At 41.4% G+C, this 19586-nt stretch overlaps 1 protein-coding gene across 1 annotated transcript in view; it reads right to left on the bottom strand.

Annotated features, from left to right (window-relative positions):
* The window catches only part of LOC119147315 (netrin-4-like), a 56968-nt gene that overhangs the window by 15605 nt on the left and 21777 nt on the right, over positions 1-19586 (bottom strand). Inside the window, 3 exon segments of the mRNA XM_037386097.1 lie at positions 2342-2530; positions 3060-3186; positions 19265-19528. Coding sequence (XP_037241994.1) covers positions 2342-2530; positions 3060-3186; positions 19265-19528 — 580 coding nt within the window.

Raw genomic sequence — 19586 nt, 5'->3', positions numbered from 1 at the left:
GACCACATGGGGACATGTTTGGGGGTCAGTTCTTTCATCATACAAAACACTACCCTAGTGAGGTATTTCGTCAAATGTCATTGTGGGACTTCTCCTCACCTTAAATAAAAAAGGCACAGATCAGCCACTCCCTCCCAGGTTTCTCTTAACTCTGTCCCTTCTATTCCCACACAGGTACAAATATCATGCACACATCAGTCTGCTGTAAAAGCTGAGGGTCTCTAGAGTGAAACGCACTACCCTTTTCCTTGTATCTTGATATGGCAAGCGTTCACGCATACCTTTAACTGTGTGCGAAAGTCCCTTTGACTTGAATCATGTACAGGTAGGGTCATGCTTACCGATGTGCAATAATGCTGAATCAAACTTGTTAGATCCATCTCAACCAACAGAAACTCTAGTGTAGGCTAGCGGTCCAGAATACCTCTGAAGTCAAGGAAGAGAAATAGATACCCTCTAGAAGGCAATTCAGCTCGTCTATCTCGGGCATCTACGTTAGACTGCAATAAATCATTCCCTAGAGGTCCCCCTGTTTCTCCACTGACTGTACAGGGAGCCTAGAAAAGACTCATTTTCAGGTGGCTAAAGTGGGGTGGCATCTATCTAGGTCTAAGCATGCAAGTCAGAGTGGAAACGATTGCATTTGGGGGCCTTCTGCTAGCAGCAGCGTGCTCCCAGGTGAAAAGAACATTATTGTGCTTGACTGGCACAGTAGGAATAAAGCTCTTTCAACAAGGTAAATTTCTGAACAGTTTTTCTTTAGCTATGCAGAATATTGGCAAGGGGTACTGAGGGGCCTGTAACCAGACCAGACAAAAGAGGCAGAGGTAGGGTCAAGGTCTGATTTCATCCAGGCAGACTGTTCTAGGGTTTCCACACAGATAGGCTGTATTTTCAAACAATGTTTTTTCCTCTTCACTGCTCTCCGGTGCTCCTTGACTTTAGTGGTTATCTAATATTACACATGATATTAGGTACTACACCATCACCGTGCTGTTAAATACAAGAGTTCATACACAGATTCTTTCAGGTACCATGAGACCGAAAACTAATCTTCTGGCACAAAAACTTATTCTCATTACAATATTTCCCTGTAGCAAATCTGCTCAGAGTAGAAACAGGACTAGAAAGGGGCTACCATAGAACACTATGGGATACAGGGTGAGTTAGCTAAGCTCACCCCCAGCCCTGTCTGCTAATCAGTGTTCTGTGATGAACATTGTGAAATCAAAAAGAAGGAGTCATGTGGAAGCAGTCTGTGCTGGCACTAAGATCCAGTGGAAGGAATACAAATGAGCAGAAACATAGGATGTGTTGTGCACAGAAAGTTTAAGCAATATCATAGGCCATACAGTTCTAGAGGGAGAACTATCTGTAACCTGGGTGTTTACGAGCAATGTTGATGGAGAACATCTAAGGGTCAAGGAAGCTTCAAAAACACACGATGCCAGTGGGCATGAATATAGATGACAGAGGGTGAAGTTCTCTGTGCTGGTAACTGATGTCTGAGCTATGGGGAAGTAAAACTATCCAAAGGGAGGCATGAAATGATGTATATAGTTGGAAATAGCAACCTCCCAAATAGATGCCAGATGGAATCAGATGTGTGAAGCCTGGCAGGATACTCAGGAAATGTTTATACTAAGTAAGGGAGATTTGGGCTGTGTTCCAGACTAGCTAGGTGCAAACTACCTTGATCCAGAGGTTGTACACCCTCTGCGTACAACCATTAGTGCCTCTATGCCTGAGTTACTTCCTAACACATCCTGCTGAAGTGTTAATGAGGCAATTAATTTGGACAGAGCACCCCATAATACAGCTGTAGAATCAAGAGATTAGTCTGAGTGAGCTCTGAGCTATTTGTTCCCAAGTGCATATGCATGGTCCCGTGCTTCCTACACCTCCTGCAGCCATTATGGTATATATTTACATGCACAGATGTTGCACAGTCAAATGGAATTTAACAGTAGCTTACACATAGGCACAGTCTTAAGAGATGCAGAAAAAACCCAGCTAAATAAAATGTGCCTCAAGAAGAAAGGAACCACATTATTTTAAATGCAAGCACAAGAAGAATATACCTTTCCCCAGAATGCAATGCATTTGAAGAACTGTAACAGTTATCACAACAACAACAACAACAAAGTGGGATACTAGAGGGAGAAATAGACACAGAAAATCAAGGTGATGATCTTTCATCAGAAAACTGCAGTTTAGGAAAAGGATGCAAAGAAAGGACAGTAATACTCATAAGTTACTTCTATAGGAGTTATTGATTTCTTGCTTTTAATCATGATTCTTCCACCATTCGTCTTTACCACACGTAACAATAGTCACTTACGTTTGCAGACCTCTGCAGAAGACATGGGTTTCCCTCTATCTCGGTAATAGCCCGGTTTGCACCTTTGGCATCGATGTCCCTCTGTGTTATGCTTGCAGTTGTCGCAGACTCCACCACTGCGCTTTCCTGATGCCAGCCAAACACTCAGATCAAAATGGCAGCTGTCAGCGTGGTTGTGACAGCGACACTCTGGTGGGAAACAGAATACATTTCAGGCTTTTACAATAGACACAGCAACACTATTGAATGTAACACATTTCACCTGCCTGCAATCCTTGATTTTCATAAAAACTAGAAGTTGCAACACAGAGTAAGAGTCCCAGCGGAGTCTGAGAAGCTTGGGTGGCTGTGAACTGTGTGGTATTCTGACAGTAAGACAAACTGATCTGATGGTACCAGTACAAAACCCTGTACAAAAGTCCTGTACAAAACCCTGGCATGCCAAAATATGAGGGGACATAGCTGCATGAAGAACAGATTTCTGCCTTGTAAATTCCACTTCCCAATAGCCACAATGGGTCAGCTGCAGTAAAACAGCATGCATACTGAAGTTTTCCTTCAGTGACCAGCAACTTATCCCCAGTTTCTGTAATGGCACCATTAGTGTAAATTGACAGAAGTCTTGTTAGGGGAAGACTTCTTTGGAGGGGAACTTTTCCTGCTGGCACGGTGAGTGCTCATCCTGACAGCCTGGATCAGTAAACTCCCTCCCACTTACTTCTGCATTCATTTGGCGCCCCTGTTTTTCCATCTCCTGGCTTCCAAGGCTGATCGTTGTATAGTGGTGCACATTTCTCACAGTGGTCCCCTGCTGTGTTGTGTCTACACACACACTTCTCGTGGACCTGTCAGGGGAAAGAGAATACGTTCAAATGGCTACAAGCAAGAACACAGTGGACTGCCCAACATCCTCATGAGGAGGTGAGACACCTGCACAACTCCCACAGAGCTGCCTGACACTCTAAGGAAACCCAGAGAGCCTGCCTGGAGCTTGAATGTGTATCTTTATCTCTCCACACAGTCACTAATGAACTAGCTTTTTCCTCTATCTTCCAGTTTAAATGCATGTGGCAACAATTTCTTTTTAAGTCTCCAGCTGGTGATTTTACTACTACACTGATGAACAGCCTCTAGGCTATTTAAATTGGGTAAGCTAACACAACTTATTTTAATTTACAAGTTCAGGGCAAGAGCATGCAAAGAGCCTGAGCAGGCAGTCCCCTCCACGTAGTCCCCAGTACACTCTTGGCTAGAGCTGAGTCACAGGAGCGCACAGTCTAACAGAGGATGCTGGACCCTGTTGTATTTGACATTAACAGTGGTCTGGAAGAGAGAGTAAATACAGGGCAATGAAATCACCATGAATTACTAAATTATAAATTGTTAGAGAAAAAGCAAGTAACCCTGAACCTCCTAGCACAATTAAAAATGCAGCAAAAAACATTAAAGCTGGAAAAATACCAACCAGTATATCCACAGAAAAACAATCCAAACAACGCATTTTGTGGGAGGAAAGCACTGATGTTTCAGGAGACTTAGGTACAGTAGGCACCAACCTACAAACTTACATATAGAGTCACAGAATGGTTGGGGTTGGAAGGGACCTAAAAGACCACCTAGTTCCAATCCCTCTTGCCATGGGCTGCCATATGAATAAGTATATATATGTATATATATATATATATATATGTGTATGTATGTATATATATGAAATAGGTAAGCAGAAAAAGCTCAGTAACATTTTGGGCTGTGTAACCAAGAGCACCGTAACTAAGTGGATAGGTAATTGTACCTGCAATGCTGTGTTCAGTTTTGCACATCTTATTACCAGATAAATGAGAAATTGGAAGATGTTCAACAAACAATGAGCAAAAGCTGTCATGGCTGAAGAATAGGGCTGATCTACAAGCACTAAGCACATAAACCCACCTAAGCTAGGAAACAACAGTTTACAAAATATTCAAGGGGAAACAAAGAAGTGTAAAAAGTCTTGGCTGAAACTGGCTGAATAGTAGAATTCTCTCTGTGACTATTTCCTTGAAAAATTATTAGAAAAAAGAATTTGCTTCCTCTGTACTTACCTGCCTTCATTGGAATACAATATTGATTTTTAATCATAGAAATATTCTAATATATGTGAGTTTTGGAATCATGTATTCATACCAGAAACCTGACCTTGGAAACGGAACTAGTCCAGCCTTCAAACAAAGTTACTATTGAAACTGGTTCTGTTCTCAAGTAATTTCAGGCACCAGGAATATAATCGCCAGTTCCACTACAGACTGTGATCTGGTGTACAAGATTCTGGAATATCAAGCCACACCCAAGAAATGCTTTACAGGAGGCTTTTTATGTTGTGGGCTTGGGGTTTGGGTTTGTTTGGTTGTTGGGTTTTGGTTTTTTGTTTGATTGTTTTTAGTTAAGAAATAGGATTCCAGTATCTGTTTGCAATGCCTCAGAGAAAGTGTTTCCTAGAGAAGTTATTGGAGGGAATTTTCAGCATAGGGAGTGGGAGAAAGGGAAAAGTACTGTAGGTCGTGTTCTACACTCATCACAAGAGAAGCTGCTAGTGGTACGTATTTCACGTGCAAGGAGACACTTAGAGCAGGAAATGCACAGGAATCGGGGACTGGAGCCCTCTGCACTGTTGAGGTCACTAAGCTCTGCAGCCACTGCCACAGCTCTGGCCCACTGCATGTCACACAAAAAGCAGAGGCTGAAATTTCATTTTGACTGGGGTGTGAATTGAATCTAATCCTTTAATCTCACTGCTAATGTGAGTTATGTTTCTCCATAGTCTTTACTGAAAGTCCGGCTCTCCCTCTGCAGCCCTCCCTTCCCCCATCTCACGTAGCAGGTAGCTTGGGATCAAGAGAGAAATGTTCAAAAGAGCAGTTGCGTGAATGTGCTCCCCTGCCCCCAAACTCATCTCCCTGCAGCAATTTGCTCTCCGCTCCCCTGGTTTCTAATCCTCCCAGACCAGATATGTCATGTAGCTAGCAAAGGGGATAGGCTGCAGCTGATGCCATCGCCCCTCTATGGCCAGCTGGCAGATTTGCTGCCGCACAGAGCGGTTGGCTGCCTCCTCACGGAAGACTGAGCACAGACTTCAGGGTATGCATTTCTGTTAGAGCTCAGCACCAGTAAACCTCAGGAGGATACAGCATGTAGCACATTATGTGATGCCTCTCCAGACCTTTGTACCAGAAAGTCATCCATGTTCAAAGCGCTAAAAAGGACGACAAATTACAGAGACAAAGGCAAAAATACTAACAAGCAACAGTGTCGGGCTTCTCCCTGTTTGGGTTTGGCTCTTCAGGCTTATAAGTTCCCCCCATGGACACAGTGACTGATTTTCAGAAGCCATAGAACAGAGAAAAGGAGCAGGAATAAGAAGAGGTAAAATGAGTCTGACCTAGAACCATAGATTTTCACGTCTCCAAACTCCAGACTGTCTGAACTTTACAACTCATTCCAAACCATATCAGAACCAAAATCTTGAATCCAGTCACTTCTTAGGAAAATGCTAATGTATTTCAATGCAAAATTTGTAACTTGGCCCGTTGTGGGTGTTAGACATATACACAAACTGTGCATTCACTGTATTAAAAAATTACATTAAAAAAATGCCAAGATTATACAGTTGGGAAATGGCAGCATTAAACCATGCGGTCTTGTCTTAACCTTGAATGGCATGATCAAATATTCATTATTCCAAAGGACCCTGTGCTTACAGTGCACGGCACAGATGGTGTGAACACTCAAGAACAATTATTCAGAAAGTAAAGAGGAAAATTCAGTGAGAAAGGAAGAATCCAGTTGTTCTTTGGAGGCAAGTAGATGTGTCGGTTTCCCCACTGCCCACTGGTTCATTGCAAGCTGTAGGTTGTGGAGGCTGCCTAGGAATGGCATGTTGTGAGCAGGACGGAGGCGTAAAGGAAGCTTCCTGCCTGTGATCCCTGCTATTGAACGGCTTACCAGATATATGTGGAAGGATGACTAGCTTAGACAAAAGGGTTGAAAAGCCAAGCAGCCAGGAGAGCCACTGAGCAGCCAGGAGTAAAGAGTGGAGCTAGCATGGAGCATTTTTTAGAAAGTGTTAGGTCTGAAGACTAATTTTTTATATACGTTCAAGAACAAGAAAAAGAGAATTGATGGGTATTGCGGCAAAGGTAAAGGATAACGGAAGAGAAAGCAAGTCTGCCACACGTTATCTGTGGATGAGTATCTCATGGAAGATTTTTTTTTTTCCACAGAGACTAATCTCTTAGCATGCGCAGGTGAAAACAGCTAAGGAAGAAAGTGCAACATGAGGTGACAAAGTACAGAAAGGAGTTGGATAGGACAAGAGAGCAGAGACAAACAACTCAAGCAGAACACACACAAGAAAAGTGTGTGGTCATCGCAGAAAAACTGGTTAATGCAGGAGAAACCGAGCCGTGGAGAAGGCCTGTTACACTTAAGCATGGAATAAGGGTAGGTCGGGTGGCTGAAAGTAACAAGACAATTTGTTCTGTTAGAGAGGAAGCGATAGGAGAGACCCAAGTCCAGGAAAGAAATACAGGAAGCCGTCAGATAAAATAAGAAATGGGATATCTGCTTAGGGAAGGGAGAATGTGCGGGTCACACTTAACACCAACACAAAGAACAGGCATGTCACTGACTTATAGTTCACCGCTGAAATAAGTTCACAACTCTAAAGTGTGGGTCCAGAATACTAGAAGATTGTGCTCTGTACTAAATGCAAGACTTCAGAATACAATGGATCTCACAGGAACATGAAGTTGATCTTGCCAGGGTAAAGGAAATAGTCAGAGAAGTACAGATTTAGGGGAACCACACTGATATTTTTGTATGCCCTAGAAAGCAGGGTGAGAGTTACAAGGAGGTAATGATGATTAATTATCACAGAACAGCAAGGAGCAGTTGCTCTTTAAAGGTTGAGGAGCTATAAGCTGAATGTTACCACAGCACAGGCTGTGCCCTTACAGAGGGGGCACCATCCTGAGCAGAGTGGGCAGCGCAGGGAGGTGGTACCACAGCCCATTGACACCAAGAGGATAGACCAGGGGGAATTCAGGAGCAGCAAGAGACAGGCCCAGAAACAAGCTCACAACATGGGTTCAGAGTCCATCCAGGAGGCAGAATGAAAGACCAACAACACCACATGGTGTGGGGGGTCCACCAGGAGGGAAGCTACTACAGCATAGGCTTGGGGTCCACCCAGGAAGCAGGGCCAGAGGCAGGGATACAGACAGCACATCCTACAGCATAGCTCAGACAAGGAGCGGTAGCCCAGGGCTGAGCTTAAATGGAGCTCTCAGGCCAACGGACAGAAAGCATGGGCAGGAGTCCCAGGTGGGGCTGGTCAGGGCTGTTAAAGTCCTTTTAGTGTCTTCAGGACCCTGATAACAGTACTTTGATTGCCACTGGATTAATGCCATTGGAAGCTTTAGGGTATCTGACTACTAGGAGGCATCTGAGGAGAAAAATACTTCAGCTTTCTAGATTTGGAGCTGGCAATCCAGGTGGTCAGAGCTTGAAAGCAAGGTGTGAGAAACAGAGGCTTACATGAGATTCATACCATCAATTAGGAAACCTAGCCAGTTTTCAGCCAAAGCCTGATTAGTTTATGACATGTATTTATATGAATACATATAAATGTATTGGTACAGCGGGAGAAAGACTGAGATCCAGGGATTTCTCTCGCACATCTCTGTTTTGCTTTATCCTCAGTATTTCATTTTATCCTCAATGTTCTATATGTGATGCTGTATCACTCAATATATACTGATCCCTAGATACAAAAGTATTTAGGCCTCTATGGGCTTTTCCACAGTGCTCATTGCTGCAATAATCGGGTACTTCAAAAACATTACGGAATTTATTTTTATGACGTCTCCCTTCATCTGCTTCTCCTGATTACTGTGATAGCTCTAGTTGTCTCCAAGGATCTTTCCCATTCATTGGAGCATCACTGAGAGTTCAGTTGCTCTGACAAATTTTTTTGAAACTGGATGGTGCCTTCCAAAGCTATTGTGGGGAATGGATCATAGAAATAGATGCACTGGCAGGCAGGCAGACTGTGTGATCATATCAACCTCCCCATTTCATAAAAGCTGTCTGAAGTACTATGTGCATAACTGTAATAGTTTATTTTCTTGCAGCTCTGCTTTCTGAGTGCATTCAGCCCAGGTTACTCATGTCACTAACGCATGCTATGAACTTTGAAAGATGAAAACTGTTGCTTTGAATACTGATACTCTGGCTGTATCAATCTTCCAGTTTTCTAATCAGCTTTTGCAAAGGGTAGAAGTTTATAGGCTGACATACTTGCAGTGTTATTAGTCCAGGAAAGGAGAAAAATGTTATTCTATACTCTCAATCACCATCATATTAGCTTTAATGGCCGCTTGAAAGCAAGCTCTGTTTTTTATTTTGCTATAGCAGCTATGTTCTCAGGCTGTGGTTTCATGATGTAAAGTCTTTGGGGGTTATCTCGATTTGAGACATTACTGCTTTCTTTACTACTTCTTTCTATGCTATCACCTTCTGGATCACACCCTGAGTCATGTGTAAATTGGCCTGTGAAGCTAAACTATGTTAAAAAAAAATTTAAACCCACTTTTTTTTTTCCTTGGCACTAGTATTCTTAATCTGGATTAATTCCCTCATCTGCCTCACAGTACAGTCGTGCTGTTACAGTCTGGTATTGCTGCCAAAGGCTTTGATTTGTACGTCCACCACCTGAGGAGCTTTGAAGCAGGACATAGAGGAGGTTATAGCTTCATGGGTTTTAATGCCAGGGTGATCAGTTTCAATCATTTAGCTTGACCTGCTACACTAATCCATGAATTTAATCCATTAGTTTTTCCATGGAGCTCAGTAACTTCTGGTTGATTTATAGCTAATAGTGTAGAACCATAACCTGCTTCTGTACAATGGTTCCAAGAAATTACATGATACTTATTCACCTTTGACTGCGCAAAGTTGCTTCACCTGAATTCTGATCCACAGCTGAAAGAGTGAATGGAAATTTTCCACCTGTTTGTCCCACAATTTCTTGATTTTTTTAAAGTCTGTTTGGCTTTGTATAATACCTGAAGCCTCCTGTTTTCTGTCTGCCTATTTCATTTCTTTTACCTTTTGTGCTTTCAGTAAATGTTGTGGTTGTTGCTCTTTCTCCTGAGCTATTCTCAGTCTGTTTTGGGGCTTTTTTCCTAATGAATGAAGGTTAAATTTGGAAGCCTTCCAGAACAGAGCAACTGTTGCTGATACGGAGAAAATGTTTGTCTTTGGGCTCTGTATTCAGTTTGTAATGTCACCAGAGAAATTTTGGATACAGCAGTTCGCAGTGACATCAGAGGCTAGTCCCTTACCTGCTTTTAGTAAAATTGCTCTTTCTGGGTTATTTTAAGTAGTTAAATACAAAACAGTGCCTGCTGTTCCTCTTTGTTTCTCTTACAGTTCAAATGGGCTCTGTTGTCTCTCCAAATGAAGAGATGTATCCATGCAAATTTATAATAAATCCTTCAATATCAGGTCCTGAGGAGAGCACATATGACTTTTAAGATGCCAAATTAAAAAATTCTGTCATCTTCTTCAAATTCACAAAGATCTAAAAGAATGGGTGGCTTGGGAGTAAGTCACATATCAGAGTGCTGGCTACGAGTAGCTTGACAGTTTAGATTCCTGCTCTAGTCAGGAATGAAAAAAGCCATTATTTTCCTATGCACTTGCTGGTTTCTGGGAAAAGGTCTAGTAAGTATATGCATCTAAAAACTAGTACACATATGGGTGTTTTCTGAGGGAACTGAATTTCTGGCTTGTACTTGGTCACTTTGGTAAATTAAGTCTGAGGGAACTTGGCAGGGATTAGTAGAGCTTGGACACTTGTGGCAAAGCCACCTGAGCCCATACAGGTTTTCATCTCCACAGCAGTGAGTGAATGAGCTGCCACTGGTTCCAAATTCACTGCATAGGTAATGGTGAAGAAAAATCAGTGATAGTGTTTAGTTGAATATGCAGACTAGCATCACTAAGACCTTTTGAACAGTAAAAGAGCAGGATAAATAGACCAGAAAAGATACAAAATTAATGCTACGTGTGAGGGAATATAACTCAGCCTGTGACAGTTTCAAGACACAACTCCATCCTCTGCCTGAATTCACCTCCATGAGTTTTACACACACACCTGGCTGTGCCTTTAGCCCACATTTCACTCTGGTTTCCTATTGTTTTTCTTTCTGAATGCTGGCTTGATTTTTATTCATTTTTGGGCTAAGCTGTCCTCTTGTTTTTACCTACAGTGCCAACAACTCCATTATCAATCTGTAACAAACTGCATACAAGTCATGCTGAAGTGCAACCCCTGAGTTACAACAGGTCACCAGCTCTTGGTGAGTGTCTTAAGAATGGAGGAAGCAGGAAGGGGAGTGAGGCTCTGTATTTTAATAGGTGAATGCCTGAATCACAACGTAATGAGTAAATACCACTGTTCAAGCCTCCTGAAAGTGAATGGCATAAGTGAGTTTGGTCTTGTTTGAGGCTTTGTTCCTGATGCCACTGAACAGTCTGGCCTGACTACCAACCTTTGCTGTAAAAAGACCCAGAATTAGTTTTCAGGGGAGGAGGAACTGGGAGAAGCTCTAAATTCTGATATACGGACAAGGATTGGTGGATTTACGGGTTAGGCATAGTGGGTTAGCACACACTGAACAGTTCAGAGAAGTTTGGACATGACCTGTTCATTCAACAGGCAAAATAATTCCGTCGTTTACTTTGTAATAAGTCTGGCTAACTCCAGCAACTGTCTCGACTTAGCTGGGTTTCTGCTGGTTAATCCGCAGTGGCTCTAGGGGTGTGTGATTGAAAATCCACTCCCAAAGTGGGCCTGTGAGCTTTTCTCTGATTTTTTACCTCTATTGAGTGAACTTGGCAGCATGCATAGCTCCCATTGAAGTGAAATTATGTTGAGTAATGGCATAGATGAAGCCAAGAGAAAAATAGCTTTCTACAACTTCTCTGCAGATGGCTGCAGCTTGGAGAGTGGGGAAAGGGCAGGGCTGAAAAAGGCACAAGGCCAGCCAAATTTAGAAGGAATCTGAGAAGAGAGAAAAAGGGCTAGAAAGCCTGTGATTTAGCAGAGAACTTGTGCACAGCAAAGAAAGGATTCTAAATGCCTAAAGGGTGCAAAGCTAATCCCCAGGACCCTTCAGCACAGTGAGTGAAGCCAGGCAAGGAAATATATGTAGGATTTTGCAATTTTTGCACTGAGTAATATGGAATTTGTTTATAATCCTGTGCAAAATTGCTCCATGTTTTGTGTGCACCTGCTGCCAATGTGTTAAAATGCAAACTCCAGGTATCCACAAGGTACAACTCCAGAAAGATTTGCTTAAATTACTGGGAGATTTATTGGGGATGAGTGAACTGGCTGGAAGGTCTGGAAAAGCCTTGGTAAAAGACTGAAAACTTTTGTTCTAGTAACATGTAGGTGAGCTGAGGACAGAAACAACACAGCAGTCTACTCAGTTCCAAGGGAACTTAAAAGCACAAGGACTTAATGTAGGAGGCCAAACACAGCAGCTCCTATGGTTGTCACATTCACAGCAACTTCTTAGTGTTGGTAGCTGTGTCAAATTCAACTTAGAGACAGAACAGTATATGTTGTGTGGAGCTTAAACAAAAGAACCTCAGAAATTTGCTGTACTATGGGACATCAGAGAGGTATTGGTAGCAAGTGGCGGCTGATAGCTGTGAGGTGAAGCAATTATTTTTCTGTCTTCGACACACACACATAGATTCTTGTAGCTTTAATGTGAAAAGCAATCCTTACAAGAACTATAAGGCTTATTTTACCACCCCTAAAATACATTTACAAGTGTTTCCCATCAAATGTTTCTACTAGCAGGGTTATTACAGTTCTTTCACAGATACGAAAGTAGCAGAGAACATCACTTAAGTGATTAAAACAACAAAAAACACTATTAATGACATCAGTTAAGCAATAAAATTAAATTACATTTAAATGGCTCACCCGTAGCCATTGCTTTTAAGAAAAGTTCTGTTTAAATCTAATAATGTCAGAAGTTGTTTTCTACCCCATCCCATAAAGCAAGAGGCGGTTCCCTACAGTTGAGTGTCTGCATGGGTGGATCAACACTGAGCCCTGATTTAGGAAAACAATTAGGCATGTGTTTAAATGCCAGTCCTGAATAGGCATGTTTTTCTGATTTAGCCTTCAGTAGTAGTAAAAGATATTTCCACAAAGATAATAAAATGTAGGGAAAACTTGTTGACTTTATAATTGCAGAATTCCAGCTGACGGAACCACTATATGGATCATACCAACAAAATTGTTATTCTCTAAACCATAGGTACTCAAAACATCATGTTGATGGAATGAATGCCAGATGCTCTGGCTGCAAACCACAGGTTCTTGGTAGAGCTCGTGGGGAACCTGCATGGATATCATGTTAAACACACTGATTATGATCAGAAGAGGGAGGAAGCACAGCCCACATACCCTATGTGCAACAAGGAAATTGAAGATGCAGTATGCCATGGTATATTGTCAGGGTACACCAAAGTAGCCAAATTAGCCATCTTTCATAAGATGAAATAGCACTCAACAACTAATTTAATTTCAGAGCTCAACAAGGAGGCAGGGTATGTTCCCCCTAATAAGGAGCATCTTGGCCACTGCAGGTGGATGAGGCTGCACCCAGCACACAAATACTCCTGCTCTTGCCTGCACTTCAGCAGACAGTGCTAAGTGAAAAGGCAGGGGATGGGCAGAACCTGCCTCTAAACTACCTAGGAATGGTCCCTGGAACTATTTTAGACCTAACATCACCTGAACTTTACCAGAATGTCAGTTCAGAACTAGGTGAACTGCTGCTTACATGTGTCCCTGCTGTTCCAGCTGAAATGGCTGTAATGCAAAGTAGTGTGGATTCTCTTGGGAGGGGAGGACAATCTTGTTAAAGTTTGAGTCTAGTGCTGAAAAGCCAGCAAAATCAGAAATGTTCACAAAAACTGTGGAGATGAACCCAGATTACAGAGCTTAAGTCTGTATCGAACAGTACTCAAACCTTTAAAACTTTTTCATTAGGAGCACTACTGCAAGTTTTGTGCGATTCTAGGAGATATCTGATGTAGCATCTGAGTCAAAACTATAAGAAACCTTACCAGAATTAATACATTTTTTGAAAGGAAACACCCCAGACACCAACCCAGAGGTGTACTTGAATTTGGAGGATACAGTACACCTAAAATAAAGGGGGACTATGTACCATATTTTCTCTTGGATCCCAATTTTTAACAACTCAGAAGGACAGGGGTGTTGATTTTTGGACTGACCAAGAACCAACTCCTGGCAGTAATAGAGGCATTACTTTAATGTGCCAGTCTTCCTCACAGTCACTCTGAAACATCGAGAGAAGCTTAGCATGTATAGGAAAGCTCTTTTTTAGATTTACTTAGGTATTCTTCAGTTAAGGTTTCTGATGACTTTTGTGAGAATGTGATGAAATAGGATCTTCTGGATGTGACCTACAAGACAAGTCTGAATATCCTTTTCCAACTTTTATCTAAGTAATTGTTTGAGAACTTAACTATCATTTAGAGTCACAGTTTTGAAGCACATCTTGCCCTAGGAAACTAGGAACTCACTAAAACTATCCACTAAAATTAAAGAGAACCTTTCCATGATGCTTCCCTGTCAGGTTCTTTGTCATCCCTGAACACAAATGTCTGAAACTTTCTCATCCACCTGCATGTTCTCTGAAAGGGTTTGGTCCGCTGTGGGTAGCAAAGGTGTCAGCAACAGCACTTTCTTTTCATGTAGTTCATGTAACTCATGACTACCCATTGCTCTGTAATTTATATGACCTTCTTTGTTTTCAGGTCATTATGAACAGAATTTAAAGTCCATATTCAGTTTTATTTTTGGAAAAATACCAGCACAGGGTTCTGTTTCTAGAATTTATTCTGATATGATCTAGAAGCTCTTGTAATTTATTTATTTTTTAATGTTCTTGATGCTGCTCACATAGCTGATGTACACAGGGTAACTTTTTCTTAAACAAAACCTACTTTGAATTGCCAGCTACAACAGAGAGCACCTCCTGCATCTTAGAGTGCTGGACATCATACAGACTGGCACAGCTTGCATCAGATAACATGAAAACTTAGCTGGGGATTATCAGTAGAACTGCGCAAGATACCTGAAGAGGAGGTAATATTTGCAAGTGATACTCAGCCAAGTCACCTAGAAAATCACTGCAGAAAAACAAGTTTTACCTTATGTAACCTCCATTATGCCAAACAAGGAATCTTACTTAGGACCAGATCCTGTTCCCTTTGAAGTAAGTGGAAAACTTTCCATTTGCTTCATTGTGGAGGATCAAACCCACAGGGAGTCTAGTTTGTCTCTGCAAACAGGATAAAGAAGCAAAAGAAACATCCAAGGCCACTTGTAAGAATTTCCTGGCAGTGTAGGTACCAATAATCAACAAGGAAAAAAGCCCTAATGCTTTGTACAAAAACATTTTGATCCATATGTGCTTTCCTCTGTCTATACTTACTTCTCATGAACTAGAAAGAGAACTGTGAAATGTTTGGCAAACAGAAAGGACTTTGATCTAGATTCTGTGTTCTGCCCATGTGTGCTTTCTGCTTTGTAAACTTTGCTCTGGAAGCACCCCTGAACTCAGCTAAAATGTGTCATCAAAGCAGATCCTAAACCTGACAGCTCTTGCTAACTTTGTGGGAGCTTAATAAAGAAATAATTTACTGTAGAGCAACACATAACTTTGTGCATCCTGCAACAGCAATACCTGGAACAGGATTACATTCCATTGCATCCAATGGTAGAAGAAAACTAGATGTATTCAGGTGGCTAGGTCCTGGCAGCTGTTTCCCTTATAAGGCATCTTAATGCTCTCCATTTAAAAGAAAATGCTTCTCTGTAGTTTCTGGGGAAAATGCAGTCTCAATAATTTCCCTCACTGACAAAGGACCTACTTATTTGAATAATGCAGGCCATGAAATACAAAAAGAAGAATTTTGTCCTTAGCTGTGATAAGAAGTTATTTAAGTTGGGTATGACATCTCTGTGTCTGTTTGGTTTTTTCGTTTGTTTGTTTGGGTTTTTTGTCTGAGGACAGGGAATAGAAAACAGAAGACATCACTGTCAATGGCAACAAACCCCAGATTCAAGGTATGTTTCTCCAGAAGTTTCTTGCCTGTTGCTTACAGCTCCCATCTTAATTTCTCGAAGTTTTTCTGCTGTCTGACATGATATTCTCAGTAGTTAATAAAGGAAGTGTGATCTAGATAAATTGTGTTGAGATGGATGCATGGCTTGTTAAAAAAAAAAATGAAAACAAGGCACACTGAAAGAGTAATTATTACTTGTTTACTGCCAAAATAAGAAGTCAAAGGACATTTCCATTGGATCCTATGGAAGTCTACTTTGAATCTTGCTGTACTCAGTATTTTCACAAATGACTTTTGGCCAGAGAGAATATGTGTGAATCTATCTAGGATTTCAAGCTATGAGGAGTGATGTACCATTTGGAGGTCAGTTTTACAATTTGCAGTTTTCTTGTATCCGTTCATTTCTACAACACTGCAGCATCTGTGACACTGCTTCTCATACAGCTGCATTTCTTATTGGCAGCCTCGGTGGAGAAGGCAGAAGCTGAAAGGGTTGTCATGACTGAACTGACAGATCCACAGATAAATTGATCATTGACAGATCATCTAGTAGTCATAGATCATCCAGTCCCTCTAAAATGGTGTTGAAAAATGCCAGTTCAAAAGTATCAAGAAATTTGCTTTAGTTTTCTCCATTATTTAGCCTCCATATAGTATCAGTCTAGCAGTGTTAGAAGTATTACAAATCAAACCAATTTCTTTTAAGAGTAAGAAGAGCAGGCTTACAAGTTAGCACAGCTATGTCTCTTCCAAGACCTAACTGCAGAATGATCTCAGTTTTTGGGCCTATCCCATGGCAAACAATTACGGTTGTTTTCTAAATGGACTTGCTTTTAAGTATAGAAAATCAATACATTGTAGAAGGACTCTGAACTCTTAAAGACTGCAACTCCTGTTACTTAAGCCTTTCTGTGGAGGTCTGTGTTTTTCCAGCATTCTATTTAACTACTTGACAGCAGCCCAGGAAACATGAAGCTGCTCTGCTTTCATGCTGTGATATCACCCACACTAGCCACATAAAAACTGTGTGTCTTGAGACTCGCTCTGCCCATGTGTTCATTAAATATTAGATGTGGCCAGTGGGATGAATCAGATTGTTTCTGGACATGCAGTGTTTGTTTCTAACATCTCTTTTCCCCGTCCTGTTTTAGTTACCATGTGACTGAAATTACAGCACCTTCCCCTCTCTGCCGAGAAACTGCAAGATGACAAAAATTTTTGTTGCAATGTAGTTTGGCTGAGATAAAACGTCTCATTGGTGTTCACCTCACCACTCACCACCAAAGGCCTTTTCCTTCTGCATGTAATCAAGAAGATTACCATGCTGTAAGATACAAAGTTATACCGTGTATAAACTCCCTCATGCTAGCTATGTAAACCAAATCCTGAGGTCTGTGCCTATGTGAACTCGCCTTTCACCACTACAATATCATCATTGGTAAGTATTAGATAAAATGTAAAAGTATCCAGGAATCTGGCTCTTCCAGGAGTGGATTTTCACTGCATATTTGAGAAAGAGCTAGAGTGTAATGACTAAAGCAGAGAAAAGAGGAGCAAAATAGCATGATCATCTTTACTCCAGGCTAATATGACCTGGGAGTAGAATTTTAAATGTTGACCTCCTAAGTTTCCACACCTCTGGTTAGTACAAAAACCCAAAAACTAAGGAAGGATAAGGTAAGAACCTTCCAATCATATCTGCAGAATGAGGATCATCTGCTCTCCATGATCTCCGGGGGAGAGGGGACGAGAAGGAATCATCTTAATTTGCAACAGAAATTATTTAAGCAGGCACTAAAGAAGAGCTTTCAAAATGTCAAAATGGGAAGAGCTACTGAGGGTTGCTGTTGGGTCTTCTTCATCAGAGATTTTCAGAAACCAGTTCAACAAGCATGGATGGCTTAGGTGTGCTTGATCATACCTTTATGTGAGGACTCAGACCAGCTCACTTATGGTCTTTTCCAGCCCTTATCTAGGATTCTAGAGGTGGTTAAAGCTCTGGAAGGCTTTTCTCACTGCTGCATTTGAGTCCCTGCTTAAGCAAAGACTTGCTAGTGCCTGTGCAAATGAGGTTATGCATCCACCCTCTTGTCTCCTGGGACAAGAGTCACTCATGAAGTGCATTGCATCAAAACTGTTTCACCTTCTGCCCCATGAAGTCATCGATGGCACAAAAAGATTCTATTCCCTTGTGACTAGTGGGGGAAAAAAATAACCAGTCATAGTTACATGGTTATGGCAGTAATATACACAATATTCTCTTTTCCTTTTCTGATGGGCAGAGTGTTTATTCTTCTACCAGCTGTATTCATTTAGCATGTTATTCATCTATTTGGTTTCACTATGTATATATTTAACGGAATGCAGAAGGGAGGATGCACTCTTCAAACAGCTTTTCTCCACATAGTTATGTATTAAGTGAGTTTATATTTATAGTTAGCTGAATCTGATAATATCACCTGGTGTTTGAATACTGTAGCTGAATCTTAGATTTAGACCACAGATGGAACTGATTCAGAAATGATTTTGCAAATGTTGTGAAACTCATATAGTCCTAATTATCTTATAATACCTACCTCTGAACCTGGAAAAGTTGAAAGGAAGACAATGTATACACATTCCATAAGAAAATAAACCAAAATGTCAAGTGTACCATATATCTAAAGGGACAGAAATTAGCTGAGGATGTATTTCTTGAGTCTGTTATGTCAGAGTGCACCAGGGACTCAAGTTCTAAGGGTTTTGGGGTTGGTTTTCAAAACCCATTAAGAGACAGAAAGCCTTCCAGGACCATTGGAGCCATTGACTAGTTTCAAGTGGCTTGAATTCTGTCTGTGATACATGTGTTTAGATGTACCTGGATATTTGGTTAGCTTCATCTCCCTGTGACTGTTATTACAGTTCTTTTATATAATACTTGCAGCTAAATCAAAAAGGAGACAGCAGTCATTCGCCCTGAATCGCAACTTCTGACTACGCGTACAAACACAACTCCGCTCACACCTTCTGCACATCCAGGGTCAAATGCAGTTATAAGACTGAACAGGGAGAAGCTATTCATAGCACTACAGAATAATTTTCCTACAAGGTCTGGCTTTTTTTAAGAAAATCTAACTTTTTTTAAGATGAATGGGTAAAAGAAGGGGGAGTGGAAATTATTTTCATGTCCTGAACGCTGCTGTCTGTATAGTGAAAGTAATAAAAACACAGAAGACTGAAAACCTAAAAGTAAAGGCTGAAACCATAAGTATGACAGAACCAGTTACGTCTCACAAACTCAGAAAATCTGAGATTCAAGATCTGATGCTGAAATTCTGGTTAGGGTAGTCTTTGCATCAAAAAGATTAGTTCAGTTCTGAGCAAGCACATAGGTAGGTAGGAAATTTCATTCACTATATAGTTGTGATTGGATACCTGTTCCAATTACAAAGCCCCTTCTAAATTTGTAAGTATTTTGAGGTCCAGAGTTTTTAGAAGGACCCATCTCTTGCAATGCAATTAATACGGAACTGCAGCAAGGGTTAAAGACAATCTTTTCCCAGAGTGACTGAATGGTTTAGGTTTCACCAATGGGGAAGGTAGGTAGGTTTAGGTAGGTTTAGGGAGCCTTGGACAGGATCATCCACAAAATGTACAGTTAGGCTGAGAAAGCACAAGTAGGTAACAAGTTCAGCAAGTTAGTGAATGTCTAGAACTCACCACATTCTCCGTGACTCCCGTCCTGTTGGCAGGCTCACATTCCTCTGCGTGCCCGTTGCAAAAGCAGCTTCCCCGGATGATCAGATCATAAATAGCATAGTGGGCAAATCTCTGGGGTTTCTCTACCAATCCCGAGCCATGGCATGGACATTCCTGTCTTTTTAACAAAAGGAGGCGGAGGTTGGTGAGTTTCAGGAGATCTTGAGCCTCAGGACTATAGGGGTCTTCAATCTTGTTAGCCGGGCTTAAGGCACGATAAATCACCTGAAAGACGGAAGATTCACATCCAAGAATAGGTATAGGACTCTGCATACAGATCAAA

Source organism: Falco rusticolus, chromosome 4 (assembly GCF_015220075.1).
Source record: "Falco rusticolus isolate bFalRus1 chromosome 4, bFalRus1.pri, whole genome shotgun sequence".
NCBI classification, from domain to species: domain Eukaryota; kingdom Metazoa; phylum Chordata; class Aves; order Falconiformes; family Falconidae; genus Falco; species Falco rusticolus.
This window is presented reverse-complemented; position numbering and strand designations above follow the sequence as displayed.